At 35.4% G+C, this 21,967-nt stretch overlaps 1 protein-coding gene across 5 annotated transcripts in view; it reads right to left on the minus strand.

Annotated features, from left to right (window-relative positions):
• The window catches only part of TSGA10 (testis specific 10), a 100,294-nt gene that overhangs the window by 32,072 nt on the left and 46,255 nt on the right, over window positions 1–21,967 (minus strand). For all 5 annotated transcript variants that reach the window (XM_076001021.1, XM_012787000.3, XM_076001020.1 and 2 more), the window contains 2 exons: window positions 3,929–4,044; window positions 1,277–1,431 (listed from right to left, as the gene is read on the minus strand). In XM_076001021.1, the coding sequence (XP_075857136.1) occupies window positions 1,277–1,431; window positions 3,929–4,044 (271 nt within the window). The remainder of the gene's footprint in view (window positions 1–1,276; window positions 1,432–3,928; window positions 4,045–21,967) is intronic.

The raw sequence follows: 21,967 nt of genomic DNA on the forward strand, positions 1-21,967 counted from the left end.
ACATGGATTTACAAGTGCCAGAATATTTCTTCTAAAATAAAATTCTAATTGTAACATTTCATTTACATTATTTCAAAGATCCTCTATATTCATGGTGATATAGTCCACACTCAACATCACAGTATTTTTATGATTTTTTGCTTATATTCTATCCTATCTCATCTTTTGCTCGGAACCTATGTCTTTGCAACCTATTCTCTGGCCATACTAAACTATTGGAAATGCTCATGAAATTCTCTCATAAAAGACACTAGACTCTTATGAGAGCTGTTCTACCTGTCTGGATCACCCTTTCTCACTGTTCTCTTCTCCTAAATCTTTTCCTAACTAATTTCTACTCATTTTTCAGGGTAGCACAGGCACTGTCACTTCCTGGAAGGCTTCCCAGATCTTCCTCCTTCCTTAATCCAACTCCCAGGCTGAATCAGGTATATTTCTGCCACACTCCAATAACACATTATGTATATTTCATTATGTCAACTTACCATATTCTATCATAATAACATCTTTATCTCTCTACTATACCATAGGCTTTTAGAAGGCAGGCCACTCACTTTCAGTTTCTAACATAATACCTGGTACATGTCAACAAATGTTAATTGAATGAATGAATGAACAGATAAATGAATGAATTAATTCCTTTATAATTCCTCCATTAATCCATTGATAAGGGAAAGACCTTATTCCAATGATGCTGCCTTTGCTTATGACATCTGTGAAAAACAGTTTAGGAGTTGCTTTCAGAATCAGTTTATGCAGTAGAAAGGGGCATCAAATCCTTCTGCAGTGTTGGCAACATTTGAACAACAACAAAATGTGGGATGCAGCTTTAATCACCAGCCCCACATGATGTATTTTCAAAGGTTTAGGATTATGTAAAAATGTGCTCCTGGTGCTGAACACATTAGAATGGCAGTTTTAATAGAAGAAACATATTGCCTCCCCAGGTGACTGCCGGGAAATATGCTTTCAAAAGGAATTCAGTCTTACCACTGCCATGCTTTACATTTTGATATTTGAATTAGTTATTATCAGTGAATGTTAATCACTAATTCATGATAGAAAAATCAATTTAAAATATTAGCTATATTTGTATACATACTTCCTAAGACTATCTTAAAATATTTCAAAGTCATATTTTAAAGTTTCAGCTCTCTAGAAAAAATTTTGAGAAAATCCTATTATTTTATTCAGATTCAAATTCCTTTAAACCACAGTTTAACATTTAAACATTTCATTTAAACATTTCTTGTAAACCACAGTTCTCAGAACATACTTTCATTGCCAAACTCTCTCCAAGGGATGCAATATTCTCAGATTTTTTATCCAAACATGCTTGAAGGCATTCCTTTTCTTTAGCCATATCATTGAGGGTTGCACCAAGAATGCTGATTTCTTCTCGCTGTGCAATACTTTGCCTTGTAAAATTATCTAAATATGTAATCATAAAGGTGTTGTTTTAATCAAGATAAAACCTTTTTTCTAGTTCAAGCAGAATGAAATACTTCTCAAAGTAAGTTCTCCTATATTATATTCAATGACTAAAAATAAAACTACTATATCCCAAATAAAAGTGGTTTTTATTGTCAGTGATCAAAAACTACAATGAATCACAAAATTCTAAATGACTGAAATATAAAAGCACACTACTACTGAATTAGAATAGCAAAGGAAAGATCTATATCACAAGTTCTCAAAGTAGATTTACATGTGTGGTAGGACAGGAGAGAGTGGGTGGATGAAGTAGGTGGAATATCAAAACGAACTGTGGCCTTTCTCTCTGCTAGTTCCCCCTTCCCTCCCTCTAGCCTAGAATCACTATTGTATATAAAGTTAGTAAATAACTTGTATATAAAGTTGGTGAGTAACAGATCTTAATGAAATATTCAATTAAATCATCTTTGTAGTCAAATGTCTTCTAATTTTGATTTTTCTAAAGTAGTGTTATAAAAATTCCTAGGGAAAAAAAAAAATCATCCCAGGAAGTCTGGTTTGATTTGTGAGAACTCTTGCAAGCCAATTTCAATGTAGAAAGCCTAAATGACTGGTATCAAGTGGTTTTCAAATTGTGGTTTCTCAACCAGCACTATTGGCATCACCCGGGGAATGCAAATTCTTAGGCTCACACCCCAGTCCTACTGAATCAGAAATTCTGGGGGTAGGCACAGCAATTTATATTTTAACAAGCACTGTACCCCTTCCCTGCCATAGTGATTCTAATGTATGCTGAGGTTTGAGAATCACTGGTCCAGAAGAGAGGTTCTAAACTACCAGAATTACTTAAGGAAATTGGTATAGATACAAAAGCTCTGGTCCCAGCCTACATGAAGTAACCTGGCTCTGAAGATCTTTATTACCTCTCCAGGTAATTCTGACACACATGAAAGTTTGAGAACCACTGGTCTAGAGCTCTACAAGGGGAGTTCTGTTAGAACTTCTACATTCATCCCTGCTAAGTTAATCCCTGCCAAGGGCCATCCAGGTGCAGTGCTTAGGGAGGTACTACCATAGTGTCAAATGCCAAGAGCATGATCTATAAATACTGGAGAATATATCATATCTCTTTTTACAGGCAGTACAGCCATTAAGGCAACCCCCATGTATTGGGTGTTGTGATATATGACTTCATTCCCACTGGCAATCAATCAATGAATCTCTAAAATAGCTCTAGTATCTCCTAGTTCTTTAAAAAAAAAAAAAAAATCCTTAACCTCACATCTCATTTAAACTACCACGCTATTTTCTTGCTACGCTTTAATAGCCAAACTTCTTCAGAGACTTTTCTATTCTTTTCCATTCCCACTTCCCATTCATTTCTCAACCCACTCTATCTTCCATATCCAACACTCCATTCGAACTCTTTTTGGTTAATGTTATCAAACCGTCCAATGTGCCAAATCCAATCAGTATTTTTTATCTTCGTCTTATTTCACTTCTCAAAAGTATCTGACAATTGATCATACCCTCCCTTTTTAAAACACTCTGCTCTCTTGCCTTTCAAAATAACACTCACTTCTGGGTTTTCTTCCTACTTCTTTGGTTTCTTCTTACTCAGTCCTGGATCCTCTTCTCCTCATTCTCTATATTTCCCTAGGTGATTTCATGGTTTTAAAATATCATTTATATACTGATGTGTCCCAAATATATATCTTTAGCTTAGATTTCTCTTCTGAGAAACAAACTTAAATATTCAACTGCTTACCTTACATCTTCACTTGGACTTAAAATATCCAAAAAGGAGTTCTCCTTCAGTATTACCTTTTGCATTTATTTTTTAATATTTTCCATCTTGATAAATAGCACCTTCATCTACCTAATTGTTCATGCCAGATATTTTTGAACTACATTATAGCAAATGTGAAAAATATTTCCCATGCTTGAAAACAGGCCCTGTTATTGCCTTGACAAAAATTTTACCTTATAAGATTAAGTTATGATCACATTTTTCACACAGATCACTGATAAAAAACATAAACAGGAGACTTTATAGAAGTAAATTTCTCTATAAACCTAAGTAATATCATAGGCATAGCCAAAAATACATATGCTTTCCACTAAAAGTACTATATATGTACTATTTCATTACAACAGCTATGGACAAGCTAGAATATTATATCAAAAAATTATAAATTTAAAAGTAATCATCATAAATTTATAAACTGTTGCTGGTTTGTTTAGCTATTACTTCATTGACAAATTTTAAGTTAACACTTAAATTATAAGTAATAATGGTCCTAAACCTAAGTAAAAAAATTTATTGTCAAGAAAAAATGCATATTCCCATTATTTTTGGGAATTCATAAACCTTTCATAAACTTTTAAGTTAAGACCTTATTCACAAGTTTGTCTATGTTATAACTGAGGATAAGAAAACATATTTTTCTACCAGACTTAATAAAAAATAAAATATCAGGAGAGAAAAACTCACCAATTTTTTCATCCAAGCACATAATTTTCTCCTGAGTAAGCTGTAGCTCATATTTTTTCTTAGCAAGGTGTCGCTGAGTATCAGAAAGATCTTTTTCTGTGTTTTCATATAAAAGTCTGCAAACATTTTAATAATAAAACTAATTCTGAAATTTTTATGTTTTGTCATCTTTAAGTATTTTTAAATCTAAAAACTTTTAAGAACTCATATGTTTTTTTCTTTTTAATACTTTTATTACAAAAGCACATTATAGGAAGTTTGAAAAATGAAGGCTAAGCTACTATTAGCATTTTGGTGTTCACTGTTCAGTATTTTTTTTGCTATGCACATTTTAAAGTTGCCATACTACAAATTCGAAATTGAATCATAATTTTTCTTACCTATATTTAATCTTTAATATTTTTCAGTCTTATAGCCTTCTAAATCATTATTTTCTGGCTCAAAAATATTATATGGGTAATAACCATTTACTTTTAAGTAAATATTACCATTTACTTAATTACTCCATTATTAGACATCTAGGTTCATTTTAGTTTTTCACTTTTATGAATAAATCTGTAATGAACAGCATTTCATTAATTCCACAAACATATATCAAGTGTCTAGTATCATACCAAGCACTAAGTGTTGAGAAAGCTATAGTGAACTAGATTCACATTGGCCTTGCCCTCATGGAGTTCATAATCACTAGACAAATATACAGAATTTGATTTCTGGAATATGAAAAAAAATGAAAAACTGAACTCAAAGTATTCTCACCACAAAACACTGAGACATGTTGACTAAAATGTAAGAAACATCATTTAAAATGTATAGCACAACTTATAAAATTGTATAAGGGAAGTCCCCTAGGGCAAAATCACAGCAATAAGACTAAGAACTGATGTTATGTTAGCTATGGTTGGGGTTTGTCTGTCTCAGTAGCCTAGGGTCTTGTCTTTTTTTTTTTTTTTTAGCATATTAAGGGGGTACAAGTGTTAAGGTTACATATATTTCTCATGCCCCTCTCCCCCCTCGAGTAAGAGCTTCAAGCGTGTCCATCCCCCAAACGTTGCACATCTTACTCGTTGTAGTTGTATATGCCCATCCCTTCCTCCTCCCTCCCGCCCTCCCAACGCCCGATAAATGTTACTCCTATATGTTCATTTAGGTGCTGATCCGTTAATACCAATTTGCTGGTGAGTACATGTGGTGCTTGTTTTTCCATTCTTGAGATACTTCACTTAGTAGAATGGGCTCTAGCTCTATCCAGGAATATACAAGAGGTGCTATATCACCATTGTTTCTTAAAGCTGAGTAGTATTCCATGGTATACATATACCACATTGTATTAATCCACTCATGAATTGATGGGCACTTGGGTTATTTTAGGGTCTTGTCTTTTAACTCAGGACAAAAGATGAGGCCATAGAGATATAGGTCAACAAAAGGAACAGAAATAAGATTTCCCACATAAAGACACTGAAAGCTGTATTGTTAGCAGCAAAGTCAGACTAGAGAAAAATAGTTTGTGAATTTTTACTAGGCTTGGGGAAATAATAACAAGTCTCCCCTGGGAATTCTCAATCTCAAGATAAGAAATTGAAATAAAATTTGGTTCCAGGTTGGTCATATAATCTGTGACGCTTGGCAAAAGTTCACTAGAAACATGCCATCAATCCAGGCACAAACTAAACCCTAGATAAAGGCCTGTTGAAAATGACTGCACAATTCAAAACTAAAAGACATATTAAGAAACAATCCAACCTTAGTAGGAGTTGAAAGACACACAAACTAAATTCGATCCTCAAGAACTTCAGATTATAGCACTATCAAATAGAAAATGAGAAATATATGTGTTTAAGTAAAAAGACATAAAATATGTAATAGAATACATAATAAAAAGAAAAAATAAATAGATTTGGAAAAGAATAAAAGATAACTTCAGGAAATTAAACTATCATTAAAATTTTTTTTTTTTTTTTTTTTTTTTGAGACAGAGTCTCCCTTTGTTGCCCAGGCTAGAGTGAGTGCCGTGGCGTCAGCCTAGCTCACAGCAACCTCAAACTCCTGGCTCAAGCAATCCTCCTGCCTCAGCCTCCCAAGTAGCTGGGACTACAGGCATTCGCCACCATGCCCGGCTAATTTTTTGTATATATTAGTTGGCCAATTAATTTCTTTCTATTTATAGTAGAGACGGGGTCTCGCTCTTGCTCAGGCTGGTTTCGAACTCCTGACCTTGAGCAATCCGCCCGCCTCGGCCTCCCAGAGAGCTAGGATTACAGGCGTGAGCCACTGCGCCCGGCCTAAAATTTTTAAATGATAAAATTCAGAGAGCAGAGGAGGGCTTTAAGATGGCTGACTAGAGACATCTCTTACTCGCCTCCTCCACTAATAAGAACAAAAATAGTAAGTAGATAACTACACTTCAAATAGATCATCCAAGACAGAATACTGGAATCAACAGACAAGTGATAGGAAACACCTAATCAAGGAAAGGGAAGGAAGTGAGGAAGTGAGGAAGCCTGTTCTGATGGGATTGGCTAGGAGTCAGGAGAGATACCCCAGTGCAGGGAAAGAGTAAGTGAGAGACCCCTCATTCCCTCCACAGACTTCTACAATCCTAGCCACATACAGCCCTTTGATCCTGTGGACCCCAATACAGGGAGCTCCCTAGAAACTGTGCAAAGACATTGCTCCAGGGAGTGAGTTCATGCTGGGTCCTATAAGCTCCTAAATTGTAGGCAGTGGCAGCACAGCACCACTTTGGAAGCTTAGCCCACACCAGACCATGCTCTATCCTGCAACCAATGCAGAGGCAGCAGTGTGGGGAAAAAAATCACACAGAAAGGTGGCCATACATTCTCATGTGCCCCAAGGACAAATTCCACTATCTGTAACTGCCATAGATGAAGACTGCTATAGGCCAAGGCACAGGTGAAGTCCTGCCTACAGCTAGCTCCCAGGGAAAGCAACTCCACCATCCTCAATAGCAGGGCCAAAGTGCAGCCCAGCCACTGCCTCCTCCACCTGAACATTCCACAAACAGCCTGAAGCTCACCATGCTCCTGCATACCACAGCTAGCATCTTTATACACTACTAGGGGACCTGAAGGCACAGCTTGGCCTGGCCCCACCCCCATAGTACCAGAGCACACAATCCAGGGGTGTGAGGATCACCTAGCCCAGTCCACCACTAGTGGCACCTGAGTACTCTTCCTAGGTTCTGAGTTTGGGCTCAAACTACCACTACCACCACAGCTGTCATTCACCACCATGTGCCCACTGAAGGTTTTGGGACCAGCCTGCTTAATACATTGCAGCCACCACCAACACCAGGGCAGACCACATGGGTCCCAGTCATCCCATCACTGCTACTGCTATCACCCAGGCCACACTACTGCCCAGGAACTTAAGAATTCAGCCACACATCCAGCGCATCATTGCCATTCCCAGCACCCGAGAAAGCCTGGAGGCCCAAGAATTTGCTGCCTGGACCTACTAACACCAGTGCTAGCATATGCAGTACTATCAAACAGAAAATGAGAAATAAATGTGTTTGAGTATACAATCAGAAGAAAGAATCTCAGAACTATAAAACAGGTATTTTGAAATAATTCAGTCAGACAAAAAAAAGAAAAAGAGCCGGGCGCGGTGGCTCACGCCTGTAATCCTAGCTCTCTGGGAGGCTGAGGCGGGTGGATTGCTCGAGGTCGGGAGTTCGAAACCAACCTGAGCAAGAGCGAGACCCCGTCTCTACTATAAATAGAAAGAAACTAATTGGCCAACTAATATATATAAAAAAAATTAGCCGGGCATGGTGGCGCATGCCTGTAGTCCCAGCTACTTGGGAGGCTGAGGCAGTAGGATCGCTTGAGCCCAGGAGTTTGAGGTTGCTGTGAGCTAGGCTGACGCCATGGCACTCACTCTAGCCTAGGCAACAAAGCGAGACTCTGTCTCAAAAAAAAAAAAAAAAAAAAAAAAAAAAAGAAAAAGAAAAAGAAAAAAGAAAGAGTAAAGCCTTTGTGACATATGAAACACCATAGTACACCATAAAACAATCAGATATTCAAATTATTGAAGTCCCAAAAGACAGAGAGAGATCAAAAGGGTTAGAAAACTGATTTAATGAAATCATGGATGAAACTTTCCCAAGTCTATAAAGAGATTTAGACATCCAGATACAGGAGGCCCCAAGATCTCCAAATAGAAATAATGCAAAAAGGTCTTCTCCGTAGCACATTATAGTCAAACTGTCTAAAGTCAAAGACAAACCAGGCACAATGGCTTATGCCTTGAATTCTAGCACTTTGGGAGGCTGAAGTGGGAGGACTGCTTGAGGCCAGGAGTTGAAGACCAGCCTGGACAACACAAAGAGACCATGTCTCTATAAAAATTTAAAAAAATTAGCCAGGCATGGTGGCGTGCACCCATAGTCCCAGCTCCTCAGGTGGCTGAGGTAGGGAAGATTGCTTGAGGCCAGGAATTCAAGGTTACAGTGAGCTATGATCAAGCCACTCTACTCCAGCCTGGTGAAAGAGCTAGACCCTGTGTCTTAAAAAAAATTGTATATCAGTATATATGAAATATATATATAAAATAAAGTCAAAGAGACGATTCTAAAAACAGCAAGAAAAAAGTATCTAGTTACCTATAAAGGAACTCCCATCAAACAAACAGCAAATTGCTCAGCAGAAACCTTGCAGTGCAGGAGAAAATAGGCTAATATATTCAAAATGCTGAAAGAAAAAAACTGTCAGTCAAGGATACTATATCAAGCAAAATTATCATCTTTCATAAGCAAAGGAGAAATAAAGCCTTTCCTAGAAAAATAAAAGCTGAGGTAATTCATCCCCACTAGACTAGCCCTACAAGATATGCTCAAAGGAGTCCCGAAAGCAAAAAGAAAACATTTACTATAACAAAAACACATGAAAGTATAAAACTCAATGGTAAAACAACCACACAAATGAGGAACAGAAAGGACACAAATGGTACCACTACAGAAAACTACCAAAACACAATGAAAAACAAGAGAAACAGAAAGGAATAAAGAATATACAGAATAACCAGAAAATGATTAACAATATGACAGGAACAAAACCTCACATATCAATGTAACTTAAATGTAAATGGATTAAACTCCCCACTTAAAAGATATACACTGCCTGAATGGATTTTTTTAAATGACACAACTTTATGCTGCCTACAAGAAATGTACTTTACTATAAAGATACATGCAGAATGAAATACAGGAATGGAAAAATATATTCTACATTAATGGAAACCAAAAGTGAGCAGGAGTAGTTATATAAACAGACTTTAAGTCAAAAATGGGGAGGAAAAAAAAGACAGAGAAGCTCCTCATATAATGATTAGCAAGAGGATATAACAATTCTAAATATATATGCACCATAAAACTAAATATATGGATCACCTAGATTCATAAAACAAATATTACTAGATCTAAAGAGGGAGATAGACTCTAATACAATAATAGTGGAGGATTATAACCCCCTCTCTCAGAGTTAGACAGATCATTTGAACAGAAAATCAACAAAGAAACACTGGATTTAAACCAGCCCTTACACCAAATGAACCTAACATTTACAGAACATTTTACCCAACAACTGCAGAATACACATTCTTCTCATCAGCACATGGAACATTCTCTAGGATAGTCCATATGTTAGGCCACAAAACAAGCCTCAACAAATTTTTAAAAATCAAAATAATATCAATCATCTTGTAGGACCCCAGTGGAATAAATGTCAAATAACCCACAAAAAGGCAGGAAAAAGAAAACAGAAAAATTAAAAACAGAAGGAACCATAAATGGAGAATTGAGCTCTAACAAAAAGTATATTAAGTGCATATTGTCTACCTTATTTTTAACAGCCAGAAACTAGAAATAGTTGAAATGTCTCTCACTATGTGAATAGTTGAACAAATTGTAGTACATCCATACCATAAAGTATTACTCAGCAATAATAGTAAGTAGCAAATTTTGATACACAAAACTACTTGGGTGGATTTCAATTACATTATTCTGAGTTTTCAAGACAATCTCAAAAATCCTCTCTGTATAATTCCATTTCTATAACATTCTTGAAATGATAAAATTACAGAGTTGGAAAACAGATTAGTGAGTGTCAGTGTTAGTGAGTATTAGGCATGGTGGGTGGTAAAGAAGAAGAGCTATGACTCTAAAGAGGTAGCATGAGGGATATCTTTGTGGTGATGGAATCTTTATGCTCTACCTTGAATGCAGTAGCTGTTACAAGAAACTACATGTGTGATAAAATGACACAGAACTATACATACACCTTGTGCCAATGTCAGTTTCCTGGTTTTGACATTGTATTATAGTTATGTAAAATGTAATCATTGGGGGAAACTGGGTGAAAGGTATATTGACTTCTCCATATACTTCTGTAGCTTCCTATAAAGTATGAAATTATTTTAAAGCAGTAAAACAAATTTCTAGAGCTAGCCCACACAACAAGACCAATTAAATAAAAATCTCTAAGGGTGAGAATCAGCATCACTATTTTTAAAGCTCCTCATTAGATTTCAATATGTAGCCATGATTGTTAAGGAATGCCTCCTAATGTCACTTCACCCAGGGGAACAAAGAGCGAAAAACTGACAAAGGAGGTATATGTGAGGCAAAAACTGACAGCTGTTTTATGGTGTCAGGATCTCTCCCATCTTTAGGGCTCTTCTGTTCTACTGTACCATGAATTCAATGAGGCTGACACTGCTGTTCCCTCAAAAGCATTGTTTGACACAGTAAGTTACTAACATATCTCCATGGGAAAGTAATTTTCATGAGATAAAATCACAGGACATTTGAGAAGGCCAGTCATTTAAAAACAAAGCAAAACATATTGATTACAAAATCAAGCAGAAGTGGATATATTAAACAGATCAAAAAATTTTAATAAGCCCAAAAACATATTAAAAGAAAGTGGTATCTTTTCTGGAATTTCTAGGAAAAAAAATTTTAATAAATAAAAGTGCTACATATTAGCAATATGAAAAAAGAACGGAGGAAAAAAGCAGATATAACAGTTATAAGAAATGTAGTAGCTGAAGTTAAAAAAAATGTGTGAACAGCAGAATGGATAAAGCTGATGAATGAATTAGCAAACTAAACAACCAAATTGAAGAAATTTCCCAGAAAGTAGGAAAAAAGGACAAATAAAAAGAAAGCATGAAATAAAAAGTTGGAGAACTTACCTTACCTGACTTCAAGACTTACTACAGTAATCAAGACAGTAGGGGCCGGGCGCGGTGGCTCACGCCTGTAATCCTAGCTCTCTGGGAGGCCGAGGCGGGCAGATTGCTCGAGGTCAGGAGTTTGAGGCCAGCCTGAGCAAGAGCGAGACCCCGTCTCTACTATAAATAGAAATTAATTGGCCAAAAATTAGCTGGGCATGGTGGCACATGCCTGTAGTCCCAGCTACTCAGGAGGCTGAGGCAGTAGGATTGCTTGAGCCCAGGAGTTTGAGGTTGCTGTGAGCTTGGCTGACGCCATGGCACTCACTCTAGCCTAGGCAACAAAGTCAGACTCTGTCTCAAAAAAAAAAAAAAAAAAAGACAGTATGGCATTCGTATAAAGATCAACAAATACATTAATGAAGCAGAATACAGAGCACAGAAATAGACACACAGTTACATGGTCAATTGGTTTTCAACAAATATATCAAAGCAATACAATGGGGAAAAGAAACAATTAATGCTGGAACAATTGGATTGCCATGTGGGGAAAAAAAATAAACCTTGACCACTACATCACACCATACAAAAAGACCTAATCATAAAAGCTAAAACTATAATGCTTTTGGTATAAATCATAAATATATATGTAAAAAGTTTTAACCAATCTTAGTAAATCAAACAATATACAAAAACTATAATATTAATATATCATGACCAAGTAGGGTTTACCCAGGAATGCAAAGTTGGTTTATAATTTGAAAATTAATCACTAATAACTCACCATATTAACAGACTAAAAAAGAAGAAAAAAACATATGATCATATCAATAGATACAGAATAAGCATTTGACAAAATCCAATATCCATTCTTCGTAAGAACTCTCAGCAAATTAGAAATAGAAGACAGCTTTTAGGCATCTACAAAAAGCCTACAGCTAACGTCACGTCACAATGATGAAGCTGAATGCTTTCCTTCTAAAATCAGGAACAAAACAAGAATGACTATTCTCATTCTTCTGTTCAACATTGTACCAGAGGTTCTAGCAAAGGAGTAAGTAAATAAAAAGAAACAAAGGCATTCAGATTAAAAAAGAAATAAAAGTCTCTTTATTCACAGACAACATGATAATCTATGTACGAAGTTACATAAAAGCTACAAAAAAACTATTAAAACTAATGAGGGAGTTTAGCAAGATTGTAAGATGCTAGAGTGATACATAAAAATTCATTTTTTTCTATATGCTATCAAAAAACAATAGAAAATTGAAATTTAAAAACATTTATTATAGTATTAAAAATATGAAATACTTAGGAATAAATTCAACAAAAGGTATACAAAATTTGTACATTAAAAACTATGGGAACACTCATACACTGATGGTGGGACTGCAAACTGGTATAACCTCTGTGGAAAGTAATATGGAGATACCTGAAAGAGCTACAAGTAGAACTACCATTTGACCCAGCAATCCCATTACTGGACATCTACCCAGAGGAACAAAAGGCATTCTATAAAAAAGACATCTGTACTCAAATGTTTATAGCAGCACAATTCACAACTGCAAAGATGTGGAAACAACCTAAGTGCCCACCAATACATGAGTGCATTAATAAAATGTGGTATAGTATACCATGGAGTTCTACTCAGTCACAAAAAACAATGGTGATCTAGCACCTCTTGTATTATCCTGGATAGAGCTACAGCCCATTCTACTAAGTGAAGTATCACAAGAATAGAAAAACAAACACCACATGTACTCACCACCAAACTGGTATTAACTGACTTAAATGACCAACACTTAAGTGCACATATAGTAGTAACATTCATCAGGTCGGGGGGAAGTGGGGATGGGTATATTCGCACGTAATGGGTGCAGTGTGCACCATCTGGGGGATGGACATGCTTGAAGCTCTGACTCGGGTAGGGCAAAGGCAATATATGTAACCTAAACATTTGTGCCCACATAATATGCTAAAATAAAAATATATATATATTTTTTAAAACTATAAAATACTGCTGAGAAAAATTTTAAAAGACCAAATAAATAAATGAAGAGATATTCTGTATTTCTGTACTGAAAGGTCCAATATCGCTAAAAGTCAAGTCCTCTAAAATTCATCTATAGATTCAACACAATTCTAATCAAAATCTCAATAAAATTTTTGTAGAAATGGACAGATGAGTCTAAAATGTATATAAAAATGCAAAGAACCTAGGATAGCATAAAACAAACTTTGAAAAAGAAAAAATTTGGAAGACTTACAATATCTGACTTCAAGATATTATAAAGTTTCAATTATCAAGACAGTGTGATATTAACAAGAAGACAGAAAAATAGATCACTGGAACAAAATAGAGTCCAAAAATAGACTCACACACAGATGGTCAATTGATTTTTGACAAAGATGCCATGGAAATACAATGGTAGAATGAATAATCTTATGAACAAATAAGAACCAGTGTATATCCATATACAAAAACAAATAAACTTCTATTTTATCTTATACCATGTATAAAAATTAATCCAAAAAAGATGATAGGCCTAAACATAAGAGCCGAAACTATAAAGCTGCTGAAAGAAAACGGCAGAAATTCTTAGTGACTCTAAGTTTCACAAAGATTGCTTAAATAGAACACAAAAAGCCTGACATCAATGAAAATTAATTTCAATCAATTGTATAATACTTAATCAAAATTTGAGCTGGGCGCAGTGGCTCGTGCCTGTAATCCTAGCACTCTGGAAATCCAAGGTGGGAGGTTGGCTTGAGCTTAGGAGTTTGAAACCAGCCTGAGCAAAAGTGAGACCCTGTCTCCACTAAAAGATAGAAAAATTAGCTGGGCATTGTGGCACATGCCTGCAGTTCCAGCTATCTGAGAGGCTGAGGCAGAAGGATCACTTGAGCCAAGGAGTTTGAGGTTGCAGTGAACTATGACGACACTACTGCACTCTACATGGGTGATGGAGTGAGACTCTGTCTCAAAAAAAAAAAAAAATTGAGCTTTGCACTCTAAAAGAAGACATTGTGAAAAGATACAATATACAGTGAGAAAATATTTGTAAAATATATATCTTACAAAAATCTTGTAGCTAAACTATATAAAGGACTCTTACAAGTTAATAATAAAAAGATAACCCAATTAAAAATGGGCAAGTATTTGAACAGACACTTGACCAAAGAAGATATATGGGTGGATAATAAGCAAATGTACAGATGGTCAACATCAATAGTCATTAGGGTAGAGCAAATTAAAACCACAATGAGAGGCTGGGCGTGGTGGCTCATGTCTGTAATCCCAGCACTTTGGGAGGCCAAGGCAGGAAGATCGCTTGAGCTCAAGAGTTCTAGAACAGCCTGAGCAAAAGCGAGACCCCATTTTTACTAAAAATAGAAAAAAGTAGCCAGTCAACTAAAAATAGAAACAAAAAATTAGCCAGGCGAGGTGGCAAGAGCCTATAGTCCCAGCTACTGGGGAGGCTGAGGCAGGAGGATCGCTTGAGCCCAGGAGTTTGAGGTTGCTGATGCCACAGCTCTTCAGCTCAGGCAACAGAGAGAGACTCTGTCTCAAAACAAACAAACAAACAAACAAAACAAAAAACCACAATGAGATACTACATACCCACCTGATTGGCTAAAATTAAAAAGACAATATCAAGTGTTACCAAGGATATAAAGCAATTTAGAACTCTTAAACACTGTTAGAGATAACATATAATAAAATGGTACAATAACTTTGGAAAACAGTTTGACAGTTTCTACAGAAGTTAAACATATATCTACCACATGACTCAGCCATTCTATTTATATGTATGTATTTACCCAAGAGAAATGAAAGCATATATCCATACATAGACTTGTTTTTGCAGCTCTATTTAAAGCCATAATCTAGAAACAAGTGAAATGTCCATGTGGTACACTGATATAACAGAAAACTACTGAGCAATACTAACGAAGAAACTACTGATAAACACAACATGGAAGAATCACAAAATCATCGTCCTCAGTAAAATAGTTCAAAAGAAGAACACATGGTATGTGATTCCACTTATATAAAGTTCTAGAAAACCCAAACTAATTGCAAATGATAGAAAGCAGATCAGTGGTTGTCTGGGGATGAGGTGGTAGGTGGAAGTAGTGTGAGGAAGAGACTACAAAGGGGCACAAAAAATTTGAGGGGATGGGGACATGTTCATTATACTGACTGTGAGGGATAATTTAATGGGTACATAAAAATGTAAAAGCTTATAAATTATACCTTTAATATGCAGTTTATTGTATGTTAATTATACCTAAATAAAGTTGTTTAGGCCAGGTGCAGTGGCTCACACCTGTAATCCCAGCACTTTGGGAGGCCAAGGCAGGAAGATTACTTGAGGCCAGGAGTTCGAGACCACCCTGAGCAACACAGTGAGACCCTGTCTCTACAAAACATAAAAATAACTAAAAAAAAAATTTTTAAGTTGTTTTATTTAAAAAAAAAAGAAAGTTAAAAGGTATAGTATATAAAAGTAGAAATGTTAATACAGATTGAGTATGCCAAGTCTGAAAATCAGATATCCAAAATGCTTCAAAATCCAAAACTTTTGACATCATGATCAAAAGAAATGCTCATTTAGATTTTTGACTTTGGGATGCTCAACCAGTAAATATAATGCAAATATTCCAAAATTCAAAGAAAAGTCCAAAATCTAAAATACTTCTGGTCCCAAGCACTTTGGATAAGAAATACTCAACCTATATCTATATAATATAAATCCCCTAATAATTGATATGAAAATAGTAAGGTTGAAATACTGGAAGAAATAATGAATATCAACTTTTCAGAATTAAAAAAGATGGCAGTACTCACATTGATAGAGTCCATAGTATACCAAAGAGGATAAATCATGAAAAAGCCATACCTAGATACATAAAATAAATGTTAAGATTCTTTAAAACCAGAGGATTTTTGCTTAACTAGTAACAGTTTAGACTATTCAGACCAATGCTTTCAATGAGAACTAGAAAAGCTGAGGGAAAGAAGGGAGGGTGTCAGCAGAGAGTGAATAGGCAGTGAAGAATTATTTGAACAAGATTTGAGATGAGAAGGAAGAAACCCCAAGAGCGGTCTGGAATTTGAGGGTTGTTTTTCCCCTAAAAGAATCTGCTGATCCAGACAAAGGTAAATAAGAGGTTAAAAAGCTGAGCAACAACTGTCTCAAGAAGCTAGGAGACAAAAACAGGAGTCCAGTACCATCAAAAAGAGATGGAAGCCTTAGTAATCACCTCCCTTTCCCCACCCCACACACAACATACACATTTGGCTAGGACTCTGAATAGCTGAACTGAAAGACTTAAGCACAGCTTCAATTATCTTCAAATTATCTCAATTCTGACAGAAGCAAATATATCCTTTCAGAGGAAAATAACAATCTTGGCCTCAAATGATTTCTATAAATTCTCATATTGAGTATTCTACACTCAATCAAAAATAACCAGATACACAGAAGACAACATAAGTGAAAAATAAAGAAACAAAAGACAACAAAAACCAAACTGTGGGGAGCAAAAATAGAAAGAGATTTAATAGAAATAGAAACATATAGAATCAAGATAGTGAAATTATCAGAAACAGAACTAAAAAATAATTGCTTAATATATATAAGGAGATACAACACAAAATTGAGGGTTTCTCAAGAGACCTGAAACTAATTTAAGTGTCAAATGTAAATTCTAGAAATGAAAAATGCAAAAGCCAAAATTAAGAACTCAACTGATGGGTTTGATAGCACATTAAACACAGATGAAGAGGACATTAGTGAACTAGAAGAAAGGCTTAAACATCTATAATAAAGTATGATGGGGTAAAAGAATGAAAATATAAAATAGGAGGTAAGAGAGACAAGAGATACTGCAAAAAGATCTAATATAAATTTATATGAAGTACCACAAAGAAAGAAAAAAAGGGGGCAAAAGTAATACTAGAAGAAAAAAAAACAGCTAAGAGTTTTCCAAAACTGCTGAATGCTATCAAGGGACAAATTTTAGAAAACTTACAAACCCCAGGATGATAGATAAATGAAAACTATCCTAGCAATATATAGTAGATGAAAAATAAATATAAAAAGAATATCTTAAAAGGAGTCAGGGGAAAAAAGACAAGTCATATCAAACAGAGCAGAAATAGAGTGATGGGGTGGTAGCTCTGAGCACTCTGATCGTAGCATTCTGGCTGCCCCAAAAGTTATTAGGGAAGCCACCACTGCCTCCTTGGGTCATGGAAGCAAGGCAGTAAGGATTAACAGTGGTGCTACCACAGAAACATAACCAGCTTTTGGTGAGATAGCTGTTCTGGACCATGGAGACCAATATCCTATGCAACATACCTGGCTATGGCAAGATCATACCCAACAACCATATATTCAGCATGTGTCTGGTAAAAAGAAAAAACACTGCTTGAAGGATGGCAAAGTAAATAAATAACAGGAAAATATCTGAAGTGAGATTCTACTGTAGTTCAATGAAGAATTTCTCCAAATGCCCTATTTTCTTAGCTTTTTCCTTATAAAATGGCACTTTATGAAAATTCATGCTAAAAAAACAGAAATGTAAATAAGTATATCAATTCATACAATATTGAATGAATCTTGAAAAGACAAGCAGAGGTTTGTTGCAAAACCTTCCAGTGTACTGTGGCTATCCTTATGCTGCTGAACTGCATTACAGTCAAGTATTTTCCAAAAGAGCCATAAGATCCCTGAAGAACACTGGGATCCATCTAATAAGAACAAAGAAAATGGAAAACTACATGTATAATCATAACTTGCCAAATCAGGTCATTAAATCATTGATAAATAAACCAACTCCTAAAATAGATATTCGAGCAATAGAAACTTTAGAAATAAAGCTGCTTGTTTCTTTTGCAGAATCTTGTGACTCAAATGTCAGAAAGCAGACTTTTAAGATCTTCCAAGATGTATTTGGAGTTTGCTTTTACCAATATCCAAAGAAACTCTGGTTAAGCTGCCTAATATGCAGTTTCCTCATTTGCCCTTTTTTGGGCTTACAATAAACTCTTCTGTGAAGCCTCGGTAGTAGGTATTCAAAACCAAGTTTCTTTCCAAAAACTGAAAACAGGATCTCAAAGAGGTTTTGCACACCCATGTTCATTTCAGCATTATCGAAAAGGAGGTGGAAGCAACTCAATTGTCCATGGATAGATGAACAGATAAATAAAATGTGGCATATACATACACTGGAATATTATATAGCCTTAAGAAAGAAAATCCTGTCATATGCTACAACATGGATAAATGTCCTTCAGGACATTATGCTAATGAAATAAGCCAGTCCCCAAAACATAAATACTGCATGATCCCACTTATATGAGGCTTCTAAAATAATCAAATTCTTAGAAAGAGTAAGTAGAATGGTAGTTGCCAGAGGCTGAGGGAAATAGGAAATGAAGAGTTGTTAAATGGATATAATATTTTAGTTTTCAAAATGAAAAAGTTCTAAAGATCTGTTCTGTAACAATGTGCTTATGTAACAATGTACTGTACACTTAAAATAGTTAAAATCGTTTTATGTTACATGGTTTTGACCACAATAAAAACAAACCAAAAATCAGTTCTTCCATGGGTGCTGTTTGTTTAATTCCTTTGTCAACAGCAACTGTAATCCTTGGCCTATTTTAAGACGTTTTCTCTTTGCAGGAAAGTCAACCTCTCTCAAAAATTGGAAATCCTAATTTTGTTAAGCCAATTAGTATAGCTAAACAAGTGAACATGGGGCCGGGCGCGGTGGCTCACGCCTGTAATCCTAGCTCTCTGGGAGGCCGAGGCGGGCGGATTGCTCGAGGTCAGGAGTTCAAAACCAGCCTGAGAAGAGCGAGACCCCGTCTCTACTATAAATAGAAAGAAATTAATTGGCCAACTAAAAATATATATACAAAAAATTAGCCGGGCATGGTGGCGAATGCCTGTAGTCCCAGCTACTCGGGAGGCTGAGGCAGCAGGATTGCTTGAACCCAGGAGTTTGAGGTTGCTGTGAGCTAGGCTGACGCCACGGCACTCACTCTAGCCTGGCCAACAAAGCGAGACTCTGTCTCAAAAAAAGAAAAAAAAACAAAAAAAAAAAAACAAAAAACAAGTGAACATGGGTAAAAGTCAATCTAAGTTTTATGAGAATTAGGGAAAACAGTCAAAATATTATTTCTTTATACTTTGTACAGTTATGTTTTATAACCTCACAAAACTTTAAACCTCCTGCACCATGAGATTCACCTGATTCTTCTGTATAGTTTTATTTTCAACTGATTTGCTATTTCATTCTCAAGTTACACTTTCCATTAGTGCTCAGATGCATTTTTGACCAGTTCTGAGGGAAATTCATTCACAGCCAAATTGATGCTTTTACAGATACTTGTTCCCAGTCGAGTGGAATCTCCAGAGAAAAAACACCAAAATAGAGAATCTTAAGGATAATAGAGCACTGATAAACCAAGCTATAATAATAGGTGGTGATGGTTTTTTAATAGCTTCCATTAATTATTCAGGGTTTTTAACAGACATTACAAGCAACAGATTACCAACAGATAAAGAAACTGATGATTCATTACCTGAGATTGATTCTAAGACTTTAAGTTCAAGATAGGAAATATCACCTATTACAAACTTAAATGCACAGAATAACATGCTTCCTTCAAAAACCATGACATACTCAGACCCAAATGATAGATTTTTAAAGTAATTTTGGAAAGTATCTTTTCAGGTAATTTGCCTGGACAGAAATCAGGTAGTTAAAGTCCTCAGTCTGCACTAACAGAAGACCTGACACACAGATGCTATGTGAACTCTAGTCCATTCAGAGTCCTAGAATAGATTTTGATATTGAAATCTTTTTAGCCTCAAATACCCAAACTTAAACTGAACCAATCTTAGAATTACTGGACACAGAGACCCAAACTAACTTTTTACTTATAGATAACCTTTATCAATTATTCCATTGTATGGGAAATTATAACTTCTTGGACCTAGAGATGTTTGTTGCACAGATACAGACTTTTTTTCTTTTTAACTACTTCTGGGAAGTACTCTGAAGACACTTCAGCTTTTCCATAAGTATTGATTTATTTGACATAAAAACCCAAACAGAAGAATTCTGCTGATAAAATACACCTGCTTAGAAAGCAAAGCTCATTTGAACAGTACCGAAACACAGATAATAAGTCTTGGTTTTGAAACCATGGGAATTTTGTTCTTTACCAGAAGTGAAACTCAAACAGTAATGGATGCATTTCTCTTGGCTGATTTGGCCTAGAACACTATGGAGCCTCAGTTAGAATATAGAGAAACCCAGATGTGTGCCAACCTGGGCTCAAGAGCCAACTTTTAATATATGGAGTTCACATATGGTACAAATTTATAATTTTCTTATCAACTTACCAGAGGGAGAACAGACACAACAGTGTTTTAACAATATTGAATGTAGTTGGACTATGTAGGTCCTGAGCAGGTTCTTTGTGATTCTTTACATCTTGTATTTGTAAATAGGAAACCTATGATAAATGTGAGTATATCATGATAAAGTATAAGATATTGATGCATTTTTTTTAAAATAGGCTGACATGACAGCTGATGCCTTGGGAGAAATAATGAAAGTCAAAAGATAGTGGAAGGATACCAAAGAGTTAAAATAATCCACAAACTCATTAGCTGTGTTTCTGTGCAATTCAAATTCTGAAGAAAGACTCAACTAGACTGGATATGGGTATATAAATAAAATAAATTGAGGATCACTTCAAGGTTTCAGGCCAAAAAGTATGAATGAAGTTTCCATTTACTAAGATTGGGAAGACTGAAAGAGTAGAAGCCAATCCCTTATCTAGACTGGAAGATCTTTTAGTAAGTGTGAACCAAAGAAAACCAGAAATATTAATAAATTGGCCTTTAGATAATCTATAAACTATTGTGTAGGTCAGAAAATCATGAGCCCTTAATGTGGATAAAGTGATGGGAAGCTTGTAACATAGATATCTGAGAAAAGCAAATCTCCTTAGGAGAAAAAGAAAATCTCCTTATAGATGGAAAGTAAAGTAATTCTAAACCTCAAATTATTGTTTTGAAGAAAATTTCAAATATAATGTCAACATGCAAAGATAGCCAGACATAAGAGGAAATGAAAGACTCAAAAGTATAAATTGACATAAATACAGAAGACAGGAATAGAACTACAGGGACCCTAAATATTGAAGTCAGGCACCTCAGACACAAACTGTAAAACATCCAAAGTTACTATCCTTAAGGAGATAAAAGTAAAAATAAAGATAAAACATTGATGATAACTGGAAACTGAAACAAAAACCTTTATTGATCAGAAATTTAAGAACCAAAGATAAATTCTTCTAGAAGAAAATATAGAATATTTCAAAACCTCAGCATCAGCAAAGATTTCTCAAGATACAAATAAAAATACAAACCATTTTTAAAAATTAAAAATTGAATTTAATCAAAACTAAAAATTTTTATTTATCAAAAACCAAAACAATTAAAAACAAACAAACAAACAAACAAAACCCAAAGCCTGGGAAAAAATTTCATAGCACATGTTTTAGACAAAAGGCTTTTATCTATAGTAACTCCTACAAATAAAAAATAAAAACAATCAAGCAAAAAATGGACAATAAAATTAAATACTTTACTAAAGAAGATACACAAGTGGCTCACAAAAAGGCACTTGATATCATTAGGAAACAAGAAAATGCATATTAAAACCACAATGAGATACCACTTGACATCCAGTCAAATGGCTAAAACCAGAGACTGACAACACCAAATGTTGGTAAGAATGTGGAGT

This window comes from Microcebus murinus, chromosome 3, assembly GCF_040939455.1.
Source record: "Microcebus murinus isolate Inina chromosome 3, M.murinus_Inina_mat1.0, whole genome shotgun sequence".
NCBI classification, from domain to species: Eukaryota; Metazoa; Chordata; class Mammalia; order Primates; family Cheirogaleidae; genus Microcebus; species Microcebus murinus.